The sequence below is a fragment of the Hermetia illucens genome, chromosome 3 (genome assembly GCF_905115235.1).
Source record: "Hermetia illucens chromosome 3, iHerIll2.2.curated.20191125, whole genome shotgun sequence".
NCBI classification, from domain to species: Eukaryota; Metazoa; Arthropoda; class Insecta; order Diptera; family Stratiomyidae; genus Hermetia; species Hermetia illucens.
Genome location: NC_051851.1, coordinates 114,670,114 through 114,687,415, shown reverse-complemented (window position 1 = coordinate 114,687,415; position 17,302 = coordinate 114,670,114). Strand labels below are relative to the sequence as shown.

The window sequence follows — 17,302 nt, the reverse complement described above, 5'->3', positions numbered from 1 at the left end:
ATTGTACATGTTGTAACGAATGGGTGAACAAACCAACACACAAGCAGGAAAAATAGTAGAACCCATAGATGCAGGTAAAACAGTCGGTAACATTTCTTTTTTTGGTATCAGTCGATCCGAGAAACCAAATTCTAAAAATAATAATAATAATAATCCTTGGCGCAACAATCCATATTGGATCAGGGCCTTGAAGTGTGCTAGAGCACTTCATTCAAGACCGTAACGGCACACTCCAGTATAATGTAGGAGGCAATGTGGTCAGCATTGCGCTGTCGTCCGAGATTATTACCCTGATTTGATTTAGGTACTCATTCACAGCTGGGTCGACTGGTATCAGACGTCAAATCATGATACAAATCCCACTGCCACCAGTGAGATTTGAACCACGACCTTCCGTACGACAGCCTTGTGCTCTAACCACTCACCTATCCGGACACTTCTAAAAATAATCTTTTTTAATTTAGTAGTCTATGCTCATCTATCGAAACAGAGAGGGAAATCCAAAAGCATTAATCTCATGCCTTTGTTGGTAAACTGATGAAAATCTTGCGGTCCAGTAACTTTTACCAAAATACCTAAAGTGTGTGTTCACCTACTAAAAAACCCACACTAAATTACATTTATAATTCCAACAATTGATCAGTTCGGTTAAGGGAAAGTTTCATTGATGCATTTTGATGATAGTCTCCTGCATTTGCAACGCACTATTGATTTGTTTTCCTTGAGAAGGTTCGTTAACGATTATGAGGAATTGGCAGCGATTACTGAGTGTTAGCAATTCCCTAGTAAATATTGTCGATATCAGCTGTGTAAGTTCCGGAGTTGCAAGCATTCTTATCAGTAAAAGATGGCAGATTTTCTATCCTTGCTTTAATATTAATATTACCTAACATCATCATCATCAACGGCGCTACAACCGGTCTAGACCTGCCTCAATAAGCAACTCCAGACATCCCGATTTTGCGGCGAGGTCCACCAATTCGGTATCCCTAAAAGCTGTCTGACGTCCTGGACTACGCCATCGCTCCATCTTAGGCAGGGTCTGCCTCGTCTTCTTTTTCTACCATCGCAATTCTTCTTGCTAAGAACCCAAGTCGCCGAGGAATACATGAGAACTGGCGAGATCAGTGTCTTGTACAGTAAGAGCTTTGACCCTATGGTGAGACGTTTCGAGCGGAACAGTTTTTGTAAGCTGAAATAGACCTCCTCCTTCTTCATCGTAGCTGTTAACGGTTGTGATTCTCGACCCTAGATAGGAGAAATTATCAACGGTCTCAAAGTTGTATTCTCCTATCCTTATTCTTCCTGTTTGACCAGTGTGGTTTGATGTTGTTGAGAGGTTCGTTTTCGGTGCTGACGTTACCATATATTTCTTGCCTTCATTGATGTGCAGCCCAAGATCTCGCGCTGCCTGCTCGATCTGCATGAAGACAGTTTGTAGGTTAAAGGTTAAAGAGGACGCATGATAGGTTATCCCCTTTTTGTATATTACCTAACGCTCTCCTTCAGTATCAATTGTCGTACGACATTTTTGTATGCATATTTTATTAAAATATATCATCAAGTTGAATAATTAAGCTTGGAAGCTTGTAAGATTGCAAATTAGCAGGAATTCACCCAACACGAACCTGATTCAAATATATTAGAGTGTACATCACAATACAGATATGCAGATAAAGCTGAACACTTTGAAATAGGACGCACAAAATTTTATGTAACACCAAACCGCATAACAAACTCGCCAAATGGGATAAAATTAGTAACCTGAGCAAAATACCCAAATTCCCATTTGGCGTATCTCCTCCACACACAAAGTGCTCATGAAGTATTCAAAGGCTATTTGCAAATCGTCGGAATAAGTCTTAAGTAATCTGCAAGTGAATGAGGGTGAATAATTGGAAAGGGAAATTGCACCGAAACCAAAAGTTCGGTGTGAGTTGCTTGTAATTGGAGCACTTCAATAAACAATTCAATTACACTTGTCACCAAGATTAACTAACGCAAATTAGACGGATAGTCAAAATGCAAAGTTTCCCCGGAGGCAATTCGGAATGTTTGTAACATGAGATCAATTGGATTGAGATACAAGGAAGACGATAATATTATTTTGTTGCTTATGTCCTGGTTTGATGAGTGTATCTTGTTACTGGCCGTGGTTGAAATGTTGGTTTTGCCTGTATTTGTGTGCATCTATTCTATACTCTTGTTGAGAAAGTTGCTCTATAACTGAAACTCTACACAGAAGCCGCTGAGAGAATTGAGTCACGTTGAAACCAATTCAGCGGGTCAAACGCATAATCGGACAAAAAGTGCTCCATCATTTGAACATGTTTGCTGATATTAAGTTAGTTTTCAAAATAATAAACTTACCTTTCAAGAAATGTATACGACACTATTTACGATGTTATAATAGATTATAAAGAAAATTTAAATTAAAAACAGACGGATAGATGAGGTTTTGTATTGCAAACAAAACCTTAAAAACCCTAGACAATCTAGATGAGCGGCATATTCTAAAAGAAGTTGGTTAAAACATTTTTTAACGGCAAGTGAATTGAAAAACCAAAACAAGGAAAAGGATGTTTGGGCCGAAGCGGTTGAACATTTTCTTGGGAAAGAGGATTTTTGTAACGAAATAGCTATACACCAGTAAGTAAAAGCAAGTTTGACTGCTTTAACTCTATAAACAATAAATATCAAAAACTTTTATAATTCAAATCATTTTTTACCTTTGCAGAATACAGGTATTCATACACAATTTAATCTGGGCTTTTTCAAAGTTCGGGTTCACTCCCAATTTCAAACTACTTGATCGATTCGTTTCAAATTTGATACACATATTCTGCATATAAAATACCCCCCGGTCAGTTTCGTCATTTTTTTAATTTGGAGGCTTTCTATTATACTTACAAAGTGGCGGAATTTTTCATGAAAAGTAGCGCTTCACAATTTTAGAATTGGAAAAAAAAATTATCTGAGACTGCTGGGGGAGGATTTATTTATACTTTGACTGGATTCAAATGGTTTTTTCTCCCAAAGGTGATCTGGGAAAAGTTCAATTACCAGCTCCTTTGCACTCAAAATTTTGCAAAATATTCTTAAAAGCATATTTAGTAATATACAAAAGGTTTTAGTAAATCGAGTCAAACAATTTTTCAAACAAAAAAAATCGTAAAAAAGGTGCATTTTTCACGTTGAAGGGTTTGTTCGATTATTTATTCCACTTGAATTTTTGTTGATGTTTTGTTTTTAGGTTTGATTTAAGGATGTTTAAACAAAATATGTTATGCTATATAGATTTTTTTAAAGACCTGTTCAATATCTAAAAGATACATATAAATTTTGAAAAAAAAAAATTATAACATTAATCACTCTTTGTCCGATTATGTGTTTGAACCACTGCATATGACTTGTGATTTCGAAAATTCTTTACAACAAAACATTGTACTATTTTTGGAAAAGGAAACGCAAGTTCGCGGATTTATCGCTCAAATATTTTCTTCGCCTTCCACAAAGAACAATTCACCATGTTTCGTAACAAAACACAACTTTACGCACTCGGTATATTGAGTGAACTTGTAAACTGTAAAATTTTAATCGTCATTTAAGAGGGCTCACTTTTTTAAGTGGTTTTGTAAATGAACGCGCTAGCAAACTTTGAATTTTTATTGGTTAAGGTCATCATTCTTTCCTGTAATGAATTTTTTTCGTAACTTCTGGGGGAGGTAATTTCCGAGACCATTTAAGCACTGTTTATAGAATGACTGAAAATGCACTTTAAAATTTTACTGAGTTACAGCCAAGTTCCTTTTCAATGTTAGAAAGCCTTAGTTGTTCTCACGTCACGTCACTTTTATGTAGTAGCGATCATATCTATCTTACAGAAATTGAATATTGAGGGAATTTATGCTCGAAAAAAAATGCTCTACTCTGCTGGAATAGTAGAGTGAAGCTGATTTCAAACTTCAAATGCAGTAAGTAATATATCCTCGTATATATGGTTGCCATAAATCTCTCCGTGGAGTATAGCGAGTCAACCACTTCCACTCTTCATTGCTGTCGAAAGCATGGTCCTTGTAATCTTTGTCTGATTAAAGCTATTCCTTTTTAAAATTTTATATTTGGATGATGGTCCCTTAAGCGGTATTTCAATTTATATGTTCTTCAAAAGCATTATGCCGAAATCAATTGAAATTTTCTTTTTCTTGAGCTTTTGTCCCATCCACAAGCGGGGTCGGCTCGTCGTTACCGGTTTCGCCGTTTATTTTATCAAATGCTTGATCTAGAACCTCAACAAATGTAAATAGTAAAACTTCTACTGCAATTTCTAACATTAAGAGAGATAAACAACTAGAAGTCGGAAAAAAGGTCATTTTTGTGAATTTTCTCAAGGAAAACTATTTGAAATTTCGGGTTTGGTTTTAATTATCTAAAAGTATATACATTCAAAAATTTAAAATTTTTATTTATTTTATTTATTTTAAAATATCAAAAATGTACGTGGATATTGTATAATTCTTCGAACGCCTACAACAATCTGTGAACACGGTACCCCTGCCGTTTCTTCAAAAATTATCTTCTTTTCTTTGATCTATCAAAGCCCCGTTCAAAAAGGGGGTTGGCTCGATGTTGTCGGGTGTGCCGTTTTACTTTATCAAACACCTGATTTGGATTTAGTCGCGAGGCCTTCAAATCACCATCCAGCGTATCGGCCGGTGTTTTGGTCGCTTGCCATCAACTTTGATATTTAGACCAACCTTGGCGAGTGAATTCTCGTTTGCGCGAAATACATGACCATACTATTAAAGACGCCTCTCTCGCAGTTTTCCTATGTTCGGTGCAACCCCATATCGATCGGCGATATCCTCATTTCGGATGTGATCAAGGCGTGTCACACCACTAGTCCTACGCAACATCTTCGCCTTCAATAACCCAAGATGCCGCTCATTATCTTTTTTAGTCGGCCAACATTCAGAATCATAGAGGGCAAACGACACTTCGGTCAATTTTGGATTGGAGACATTCGTTGGTACGATGATCACAAAAACGCCAGTTGTGGAACGCTACTTCGTCCAGGTTGCATTGATGCGTGAAGCCCGTTTCTTCAAAAATCACAAGAAAGCAAAATCCAAAAAGATTATTAAATGAGATACTATAATCTAGTACTTGCTATGGTCGATTTTCAAAATATCGATTTATGACAAAATTGTGAACATTTCAACATAAATAGTGATTTTTGGGCCAAATGTTAGTTATTTATTTGCCTATAAAACAAGAACTAAGCAACGGAAAAAATGCTATAGCATGCGTGTTTGAATGCAAAACCGTGTTTGAATGAATAAAATAAAAAAAGCATGTTTGAATGAATAAAAACCGCCGTAAAATACATTTCACCTTATCGGATGTAACTGGCTTATTTATAGAAATATTGCCATGCAGCTATTCCGGAGGCGTCAAAATGAGAAAATTACTCAAAGTCTATAGAAACTTATAAATCGAAATATCTGAGAACCCCCAATTGGTCCTTTGTTAACTTTTCGTTTTTGCCGATGATTTTTTAAGCAAAAATCGTTGTTATTATATATATTTTTAAAGTTTTATTCGTTTATGCAGCTGACTTTCGGATTTTAAACTTTTATGTTTTCTTCTTTTCTTTTCGTTTCTTCTTTCTCTCATTTCAAAACGATACATGTGAAGCTTCCTTAGATCTCCCGTTAGTCTCGGCCGAATTTTCTTGCCTCAGTAATGTTTGTTTTCTCTCTGCCTTTTGTGTTATTTTTCTTTCTATCTTTTAACAATTTTCTTTTTTCTTCTTTCTTTGTTTTTTAAAATTATCAAAAAAACTGCCCTTGTCAAAGGTGCCGTGCTCCTTGAAAAAGACGATTATGAGGAAAGTATAGTTTTACTACGTGAAAACTGATTGTCTTGAGGAGTAAGGGTGATCAGCTCTGGAAACTTTCCAGTCGTTGCCGTTTCCCAAAGTCAGAATTCAGGAAATCTTGCTTTTCGGCAGTGTTAGAATTGATAGGTACATCACTACGATTTTTTTAGACATTTTGGCTGGATAGGTTCTGAGAACGAGACCTATTTCACTTTTTAAGGCACACATTTTGGGTCCTCACTCCCTCGCGTTTCATCCAATGTTAGAAATAAGATCAGTACTAATTGCGCCCTTTCATTTGATAGCTCACACGACCATATTTTGTGAAAAAAATTGTGTGCCCCTTCCGCATATATGGAACGCCTCCCTCAAAGATAATACAAAATGATGCCGCCACCAAATTTCGTGACGATAGCTACAGCCGTTTCGGAGTAAATCTCGTGTGAGAAACAGACGGATAGACTGACATTAAGGTTTTGTTTTACACAAATCCTTAAAAACCCTAACGTCTTGCTCTATTTTGCGCTTCTGAGCATAAGCAAAACTCACGTGGACTCGAACGAAATGACAATTGGAATATAATTTTATATTCTCGCTGCAGTTTCTTCGTGAAAAGTACATATATTTCAAAATTAAGTGCTAATGTAAAAAAAGAATCATTTAAACGTCACCTTTGGAAAACACACTTTTACTTTTTCAGACTATTAGTGTTTTTCTTTTGGTTGCTATTAAAATAATTTTTCATGACTCCAAATGGTTGCTTTAATACCATACTTTTGGCTTTTTGGTTGCTATCCGTATTTATACCTATAGATAGTATGAATGTGTTGTACCAAACATAGAAATCTGGGATAAACTCAATTCTGCGAACTATATCTTTGATGGAATTTTAGACTACTGAAATACCTCGCCTAGATTGAGTTAAATTCAGCCACTTTGCCCAGCTAAAGACTGGTAAGCTCAGTAAGATTTATTTGAAGGCTTGCATAAGCAAAGCGATTATTATGCTATTCCTTGAAAGTAATAGGTCTGGTTTTTCGATTTCCTCGTCCTTGGAAGTTGCGATGACATAATTGATTTCCGTTGACAAAAAGACAATCCGCTTCCAAACTGAAGAGCCTTTTCAATAATAGCCATTTTTCGATTTTATCTTCGTTCGAACATGTCTAGATACGTGTATCAACCCAAGCCTCCATAGACCATTGCCAGACAAAATTCGCATCAATCTGAAACAGAAATAGGTACGGAAATATTGAATGTCCTTGTACATATAACATCCGTCGACAAATTCAATTCCAGTCCCAGAACGACGTAGGAACGATGTACATAGAGGAGCATTCCAAATTGTGTGAGAAGCATCCTGCACAACTACAATTACATCAATCAACAAGGAAAAAATCAATGACAAGAGATTTTCCTCAGCATAAAGCATAAAAACATGGGACGGGAAAGTGGGTTTGATTCCAACTGACTGATTCTAGGAGGGAAGCTAGGAATCTGAAAAATTGACCATCCGACACAAATAAATGGATTCTTTTGGCCGCAACCCTGGATAGGGAAGCGTTGAAAACTCATGGCGAAAATGATAAGGGAAGCATCAAATGAGACCCAACGTTGTCGTCACCATGAGAAATCCAGATTCGCCTTAATGAAGCTATAAAAGAACGGACGAAACAAAATGAAAACTATTTACGAATGCAAAGCGCTCGAAGGATATAAAGGATTCGTCGTTTCGGGATTGTAGTTGTATGCGAGAGCAATAGGAGAAGAAGGGAAGCGGAAAATCAAACCCCACTACTAAATTTTTCATTGGTTGGTCGTGATTTTCCGTGACGCCCACACATACACGTTTCCATGACAACATTGAAAATTACGTTTTCCCCTTTTTGTGTCACAGCGGCGTGTCTACTAAATATGACCTGATAATATCTGTATGTACACAGCTATGTGTGTATGCACGTCCGTAGAAGCATCCCGCTGGAACGAAGCGAAGTGTCCTGATTTCCAGGATTTCGTTGAAGCGGAGAGCATTTTTATTCTTGCCCACGACAGAGCGAAGGACCGTTAGCGGTGTACGCCAGACAGGCTGATGATGGCGATGGCGGTGACGCTTGGGCGCTAAACTGCGAAGAGATTCCTTCACATCCGCATTTTATTCCGGTGACCGCATTCTGTTGCGAATTTGATTGAAATTTTACGACAATGCGCAAAGATATATTAACCCGGGAATAATGCAATAAAAATTACGTAATCTCTCGCTAATGCCTTAAATCAGAAGATTGTTGATTGTGGCAGTAAAATTTTTATAACACTTTCGTAAGGCGAGCATAGGGACTACTTTGCGGCCAACGGAGTGAAGGTATATAGTAAATGGTGTGTAAAACTTTATATATAAATCATAGCAAGATTGCTGGAGCAGCATCATATATTACCAGATGAAATTAGATCCTAAAATGTGGTTCAAATGGGTTTACGTTGGCTACGAGATGTTACGAAATTTATTGGTCATAACCAGAAGAGTAGGCGGATTTGAGCCATTCACACTGGGTGGGAAATGGGAGGTGAGTGCTCAGCTCGAAATCTTATTAAAACCCAAAGCGTTTGTATTGATTTTAACTAACCCGAAAACATCGATTGCGCCGACAATTCGCAAAAAGAAATCTCTCCCAAAACTTTCTTCCTATTACACTTTGTCCGTCTAATAAAACTTCATACCTTCTTCTCCCATCCTGTCTGTATATATAAGTTATATGTACATATATATAGATATATATGAGAGGTATGTAGTCATCGTCGTTCCTTATAGACTTGTAAGGTTCCTACTAGGTGAGCGTGGTGGAGTATTTTCCTGATTTTTGCCGGCATTGAGATTTGAGAGTGTGTTCAGCAGAATGAGAAGAACCTGTTAGTTATATAAAATCTCTGTTACGAACACATTCACACATAGACACGTAAGGAAAAGATATATCTTATGTTGTTTGGCATTCCTGCCGACATAGCGTCGAGGCAAGAAGCTTCTGCACTGAAACAGATATCGAAGGAAAACTTAGGAATCTGAAGATATAATCGAGGTATATAAAGGGAAGGAGTCTGGAAAAAATCATGATTTGACTGTTGTAGACTTTCGCCTATTCAATCCGGAATCCCTATAGGTAATTTATATAAATTAGAGCCGAGCGAAAAATCTGTACGTGATATCCTTTTATATGACGAAATGTGATTTTATCAGTTTGAGTGTGATAGTAACTTTGCCGGTTAAAACTGGTTGAAATCTCTGGGAGGATTCACAATTATCGCCAAATGAAAGTAGTAATTCAGGTAGCCTCCCTGACTCGTAATTGACTTTTAGAATAAAATAATTCGATAACTTATTGCTATGCAATGCGTGATACACTTTACTTCAGCGACATCTAAGGAACGACATGATTGATGATGACACAAGTTTACCGATTTGATCTGGTCCAAATTATTAAAATATGGGAGAACCAGTGACCGTTTCTTGTAGCTACAAAGACTGGTGGTTATGAAGTTAGAGGTTCTATTCATTACCTTTACAATTTCAATATTGGTTATTGCAATCGAGTTTCCCTCATTTCCTTCAGATAAATATCGTATGGCTTCTAAATCGATATGAAATTAGCTACATATTGGTATGATGTTTGGCAGTATCTTTTTAAAAGTAATTGCGCTCAATTGAAAACCTGGCAAAACTCAAAATCAACATACATACCAGGACAGTATGTAGGTATTAGTCAATATTATCGCCTCTGGTGTCAACCCACCAAAGTAGAATGTTCAAATATCTTCACGGTATACATATTAGATGCCAGTACTTACATTCATATCTCTCCAGTATCTTTCAATAAATCAGCAAGCTCGAATAACAAAGTGGCTCTATTGGGAAACTGTCCCTCAGCTTGTAATCGAGAGGCACCTTTTCCCACTTACTAACACAGGACGAAATTAGCTTTTTGTGGAACCAGTTGAAATGGTTAATCAATTTACCCAAAATATGGGCCATTTTTGGCACTTCCACAGAAGCAGGTTTCGACACAGGAAGATTTCAGAGTCTGGCTCCAACTGGTTTTGTCGCTATTGGTTTGATAAGCAACCAATATTCAGTTTGGAGTATATGGAAAGCCTTTTCGTAATCGTTTTGTGTTTCGAGAAAATACTATTTTTTGTTTTGATATACAAAAAATGAAGAGAAGTATTCACTTAATAAGCATTTTCTCATCATTTCCAGTACCTAGTGACGTGCTTATATATGAATGTTTTCATTTCCTTTCATTGTGCTGAAATACAGCGGACAACACTATGCTGGTGAAAAAATAAGCAGAATAATCGAAATACGCGGAACGTAAATCGTCAACTGACATGCACATAACACTCTGGAAATTAAAATAATAAAAATGTTTTATAAGGCGTCGAAACGTGCGTGGAAACACTTTGCGTCGAAACGTTCGCGACGAAACGAAGTGGACTCATGAAAAATATATGTATCGTCTGTAAGACGGGTGATAAAGTCGCCATTCGTCAACAATCGAATCGTCCATATAGCTTAATTCGCTTTCTAAACTCTATACAAGCCTGCAGTACCTTTATAGTTGATAATCATGCAGAAAATATTGATTGAGTCCAGATCCGAAAATAATCACTACCAGATTGTATGATATAATGGAAAAATATAATATTTGTCGTTACTCTTGAACGAAAGCGAAAGCTGTTTCACTTGTACTATCCCATTTTTTAGATAGTTAGATTTAGAAGTTATCGAATAATTTGTATGCTACGTAATATGATAGGATTATTTTTTCAAACAGATTTCCTTAGAATTTTCTAAGAAACCTCGATTGTTTTGATTGTTGCTTTATTTCTGGCGTTTCACTAATCCTGACGCAAGAGAAGGCTTCCCTTAGAAATCTCCGTGGCTCGCTGAAAAGGATGCAAACATGTCGTGTAGAATAAAGTCCACTTAAAATCGGCTTGCCCAGATATCCATCGGTCTGGCAACGCAACCGTCCTACCTATTGACAGGACATCTGTTAGCGATATTGGTACTGCGAACGCAGTAATGAAGTAATGAATATTACCGTGTTACATTGCGTTTAGTAGCGGCCCATATATAAAGCAATTTGCTTTTCCGAACATAGCCACGTGCTGTATCATATGAAAGGTCTCGATTTGTACTTTTTGAAACAGGTCTTATTGAGGACGTTAGCTGTAAAGCGAGGAAGTGAAGAGTATTCAGATATCTGTTCAACTAAACCAGCAATATGTTTCTATAATTTGGGAATTTATTAGTGACTCCGCTTAAGTTCACCCTGATGAAAGTTTAGTAGAAAATCCTACCATGATTAACAATGTTATAGTAGCCCAAAGTTGTCCATTTCACGTAAATTTACCAGACTTGTAAACTTAATAGAATATCAGTATTATGGTTTTTTTGAATGCGTTTATGCGCAGAGTGCTGCAGTCTCGCAACAGTATGTCGTATTATGGTAGACTGTATAGTCTTACACAATAAATGCATATAGGATAGTAGCTACGAGTTACGCACAAATATGAGATCATCATCGTGCGCGCAAATATTTCTACATGCCAAATACACAAAACTTTAACAACTGAAATGCCGAGTTTCTAATCTCCATCCTTTTCAATTCTAACCATTAAAGGTAATGTCCCCGTTTAGATTATTTAAACCTGCATCTCACATTTGCCAAATTTCATAAAGGTTTCGAATGCGAATGGCGATGCAAAATAACCGCTGTTCTCCAAGCAGTCCACTGGAGAGATGTTTACGATAAACCAGCAAAATGTATATAGATATACGACTTATCGAAAACAGACAGCATCCCATACAAATTATCAGACATTTCTGTTGTTTTTATGTTAACAAACATGACAAAGTGGTTTTGCCTTACTAAAATCTCAGAAGTACCTAGAGAAATCTAAGGAGCTAGCATGGTCTTAGCTAGATTTATCAATTCAATAGGGTATGACTTATTAAGTTGGAGCTAGGTGGTCTTATTTAGGAATTGCCTAGTAAGCAATGGCTAGCATGGTAAACCATGCATAAAGGCTAGAGTTGCTCCCTTAGTGGCGCTTCATCAAAGCCCATGTTAAGATTCGAAAGTTTTCTCGAGATATTTTCTGCACAGAAACATTATCTTGGTACAAATGAGGCTCTGGCTAATTTTACTCTAAGCAATATTCTAGGCACTTTGCGAATATAACTCCAGAACAGCAAAATCATTAGGGCGATGAATTTGTCTAATTATTCATTTGGAAGGCTTAACTACAAATTTGATTGTGTTTCAGCCTGTTGATCTCATTACTCCGTCAAATCATAATAAGGATCACAGGCCAAGTTTTCCGCGCCTTAAAACGGAAAACAATATCCGGACTGGCCCTCCTGGTAGGGGGATGAGCGAGGCGGTGATAACGCTTTCTCGGAAAATATTAACGTGTCCAGGAACTCAGGATACAGTTTCGGATTGGACCGACCAAAGGGCAATGACTTCGGCAACGTAAAATGGACTACTCTTTTGTGTCATGGAATATTATATCCCTTTTGTGCACGCGTGCACTGCGGGGCTTCTTTAGAAGTATTCCATAACAACATTAGCGTCCTTCCACTCCAAAAAATGAAATGGCTCGGAAACGAAGTAAATGATTGCCGACCTCACACAATATTTACCAGCGGCAAGCTGCGGGAAAACAGAGAATTCGGTGTCGCTTTTGTCATAAACAACACATTTAAGCAGCTTATTTTAAATCGATTAATGAAGGAATCTGTTTTATACCCTTCAAGATGACGTTTCTTCATGTGTGGTATATCAACTGCCATACACCAACGGAGAACAAAAATGGTGTCATTAAAGAAGAATTCCATGTCCCACTGGACAGAATTTTTGACGGGTTTCTCTTCAATGACGTCAAACTATTATTTGGATACTTCAATGCTAAAATTTGGCAACGAACTGTTCCAAAGCGAAGGAGAATGAGAGGGCAGAGCCTCCATAATGAAACAAATGATAATGGCCAAAGACTCGTCAACTTCGCCAGCAAAAAAAAATTAATCGTAAGCTCCACTTATTCTCCCGTAAGACCATATATAAAATGATGTGGGCATCAGCAGACGGGTAGATATTCAATCAAATCGACCAAGTCCTCATTGAAAAAGGAGCTGTCTCAAACATATTGGACGTGAAGTTATGCCAGCTGTGATTCGGACTATTTCCTGGTTAGAGGGAAATACCGTTGTCGAATAGCCAGAAACAGTCACAGGAGCTGGACTTCTAAAATCAATGCGCAAAAGTTGAGAGACTACACGGTCGAAGTGGCTTAGATGTCTACAATCAGGGTACATTTCCACGCGCTACCTGTCGGTCCTGAGGATAGTAGTAACAAAATGTGGCCAAAAATTAGGAATGGTGTTCAGAGTATATCTTTGGGCAGGTAGAACGGAGGAATCTTAACGAATAGTTCAATGAAGCCTGCCTGGAAGCGATTAAGGAGAAAAATCAAGCTTACCGACTACTAATCGAAAGACGAACTCGTAGAGAAGGCGAGCACCACGAACTAACGCCATACGGTAAGAAGTTCTGCAAGCGAGATCAACGAAAGTTCATTAACAACAAAATTTTAACACTTGATGACAGCTTGAAGCAGAACGACATACACGTAGCATTTAGTGCAGTGCAATAAATGAAAATAGATTTCAAACCGCAAACCACCCTCTGAAGAGAACAGAACGGCAATAACATTAGCGACGCAACTCAAATAAAAGCAAGATGGGTTCAATATTTTCAGACCTCTTGAACCCAACAACGATATATTTCTACCCCTTCACCATTTTGGATAACTCAAATGGAGAACAAGTGCCTACACCCTCGAATTTGTACAAAGTAGTGTCAGCTTTGTTTAAATTAAAATCATATAAAGCTCACGAAATCGATGGCATCTAGCCGAGCCCTCTCCCCCTTTTATTGGGTGCTCGAATACGTGGTCAGGAAGGTGGGCTCAGTTGATATTAGAGGTACGTTACTGGTAAGGTCCGCACAACTGAAGGCGTACGCTGGTGACTTGGATATTTTTGCCCGGCCGAAGAAAATGTTTGAACAGTTTGAGGGAGCAGCGAGTTAAGTGGGGTTCAGGGCCAATGAATCCAAAACGAAATACATGAACCAAACTCGAAAGGTGGCTGCTAGTATGCAGAATGCAATGGGTGAACCTAATTTCGTTAACCTAGGGTCCCTACTCTCGAAGGATGGAAGCGAAAAACACGAAATCCAAAGGCAAATTTCTACTGCTCATAAAGCATTTCAGGCGGTCCTTTCGATACTGAAACAGATGCAATAAACTACGCATCTACAAGATATTATTTTATCTTGTGCTGTTGTATCGATGCGAAACGTGGATTTCGACGCAAATGTCGGAAAATCAGATCGACATCTTCGAGAGAAAAGTCCTCCGAAATATTTTCGCAGCCGTAAAGGAAGGAGATGCCTAGCGAATCAGATACAATCATAAATTGTATGAATAATTTGTCAAATTACAATGGGCAGGTCACATCGATCGAATGCACGAGGGAAGGATTCCGAAACGAGGGCTCAAAGGCAGAGCCGATGGTAGCCGGGCAAAAGGAAAGCCAAGGAAACGTTTGGAGGACTCAGTGGACGCAGATTGCAGATCAATTCTAGGCTTTTCTAATTGGAGGATGTCGTCTTTAGATCGAGATAATTGGAAACGATGCATCCGGGAGGCGAAGGTTCGATTTGGACTATAGCGCCATATTTCCTTGATTTCATTTTCAAATCGTTCAGTGGGTTTTTAAATCAACAAAAAAAAAATGAAAGATCAAAACATTGCTGACAAAGTAATTTTATGTCTAGTAACGTTTCGTACACACTGAGTCTGTTTAGTTGATAATACTTCAGTCTTATCACAATTATCAGGCAGGTGGCGATATTTGAATCTTCAAATTCATCCCACTCTTATAACTAGTCGATAACATTTGCTTGAACACTTGGAATAATAGAGGCCTGGACAAAATCAACCACGTCCTTCGTATAAAACCTTTTACAATATTAATTTCCTTACCCCTGGTATCACTTACCAGCTCTTAAAGGAAGCTATCCAAAGGAGAATTTAAGGGTCAAACAATAAAAATCCGATTATTCTCGTAATTTGATTCTCAGACTTAATGAGCTTGGCAATAAATAATAAATCGCCGTCGTCATCGTCATTGCCAATGCTCTGCCACCATCATTGTCTTTCGATAGACAGATCTGTTTTTAATATCCTCCAATAAATTCATAAGGATTAAGGCGCGTTCGCTATTAACTCAAATGCCAATAGGGAGTGTGCCATTGAGTGGACTACCAACTACAGTACATTGTACATTAGGGTTTAGGGCGTTCATCTCTGCTCCTCCAGCATTTTGTCATCATGGTATTCTCGTCCCACTAAACCGGGTCATTTTGGGCTAGAAAGCAAAGATATAATAATGTGTAATCGGAATTGTTAGCATTCTCGGTGGCAGAGGATAATGAGGGGTTGCGCTTTAATATGAAATTTTAATAAATCACAATGGCTTTATTTTAAACGTGCGGAAGCATTTAAGTAGGAGTTCAGTCGTAGGAAATATTATAATATTTACGTGCATATGTTGAAATTAATTACTTGAGGGGCAAGAATCGGATTAATTTGTCTGTCCGCGCCTAGAGCAGGTACCAGTTTCCTAGCTTCACGATAGTAGCACATAATCGAGGTCACTTAATATCATCATATTTTCGACTTGGCCTTATTCACTTTATGACTATACTTTTTTCTTTTCCAGGTGAAAAACCTCACAAATGTCAAGTTTGCGGAAAAGCGTTCAGCCAGAGTTCCAATTTGATTACACATTCCCGAAAACATACCGGATACAAGCCTTTTGCTTGCGAACTTTGCCACAAATCATTCCAGCGTAAAGTCGACCTTCGACGGCACAAAGAGACACAGCACACGGACTTAAGACCACTAATTAATTGAAGAATATTTGGCTGAAGAATTTTTATCATAGCGTAAACTAATAATAGCGTGAACACTAACGAAACGGAATCCTCTATTCAAATTTCTTTTCATGAATGTGCAATTTATATAACAATTATGAGATTTCTCTAAAGCCGTTGAGCGGAAAAGTCTACACCTTGCCTACAATCAATCATCGATTTTTTCCCTTGTGTTTTTCGAACTGCATATCAATTTTTGAAACACTGATCTTGATGTAGTAATAGCTTGAAATACTTATGTACGGATAAAGTCACAGTACGGAATGGTACGAATTTACACGTTTCTTGAAGTTTGTGTAAATATTTGCGAGTTGTGCCAACGTTGCTGTTTTAAATTTCCTAGGCGAATCTACCTGAAGGTTTAAGTTATAGGACGAAGGACTGATTTTCGAAGATAATCCCGATGGCGGTCTCTCTGTAAAATATTGTTAATTATGTTGGTGCTTAGATTTAATTCGATATTCACACATTTATAGTATCTGATATGTTTTGTGCAATAACCTCCAAAGATTATATAGTGAGAAATTGATTCGATAACCCACTGTAAAAATACTTTTGCTAGTAACTTATTGTAATTCCAGTCTAGAAATAATTTTTAGAATTTATAATGTAAATAGATAAATATAAATGATTACAGAAAGCGATTGTTTTCTTGGATGTGTTAATTTTTGGTTCATTACGACCCTACTCCCTATGCCTAAAAAATGATATTGAGATGAAATAATGCCATTATGGCAAATACAAAGTTACTCTAAACCAAAATATGTTGGGGTAGGAACACAGCACAGCAGTAGAAAATCTTATTTAACAACAAGATTGTTTCAACGACAGGTTTGAAATGAAGGTTAGTATTCTTTTCTGTTAGTAGATACATACACTTCATCCGCGTGAATGCTTCCTACTTGGTAACTAATGGTGAGACAATGCAACACGATAAGGTCGTGTGTACTACCACAGGAACCAAAGGAAAGGCCCAAACGAGTTGATCTACCTCATTTTCACACAAATATGCAGGACTAGATATTAGAGACTTTTACTTACTTTACGAAGTTGGTAGATTCAAGCTCGAAACCGTCATGTCATATGACATCAGCCATCTTTGAAATGTCAAGGGTATATAATGACATCATATTTCAGGCTTTTATGAAGGAAGGATAGCTGAGGAATCGTTAACATTGAATCAGTAGTGAAGGCAAACAATAAGGTCAAATTTTACAGTGGCAATAATGAGCTCTAAATCGACTATATTCTCATGGGACGTGGCCACTTTGTTAATATCATTGACAGCAAATTCATTTGCTACGATCGCTTTAACATAACATGTTGATGTTATCTTCCGCATAAAGTCACGATTGGGAATTAA

General features: G+C 37.6%; 1 protein-coding gene across 1 annotated transcript in view; it reads left to right on the top strand.

Moving 5' to 3' along the window:
• Nucleotides 1-16,557, top strand: part of LOC119652570 (zinc finger protein Gfi-1b) — a 67,458-nt gene extending 50,901 nt beyond the window's left edge. Inside the window, exon 6 of the mRNA XM_038056784.1 lies at nucleotides 15,726-16,557. Coding sequence (XP_037912712.1) covers nucleotides 15,726-15,919 — 194 coding nt within the window. The 3' untranslated portion in view covers nucleotides 15,920-16,557. The remainder of the gene's footprint in view (nucleotides 1-15,725) is intronic.
• The last annotated feature ends 745 nt before the right edge of the window (nucleotides 16,558-17,302 follow it).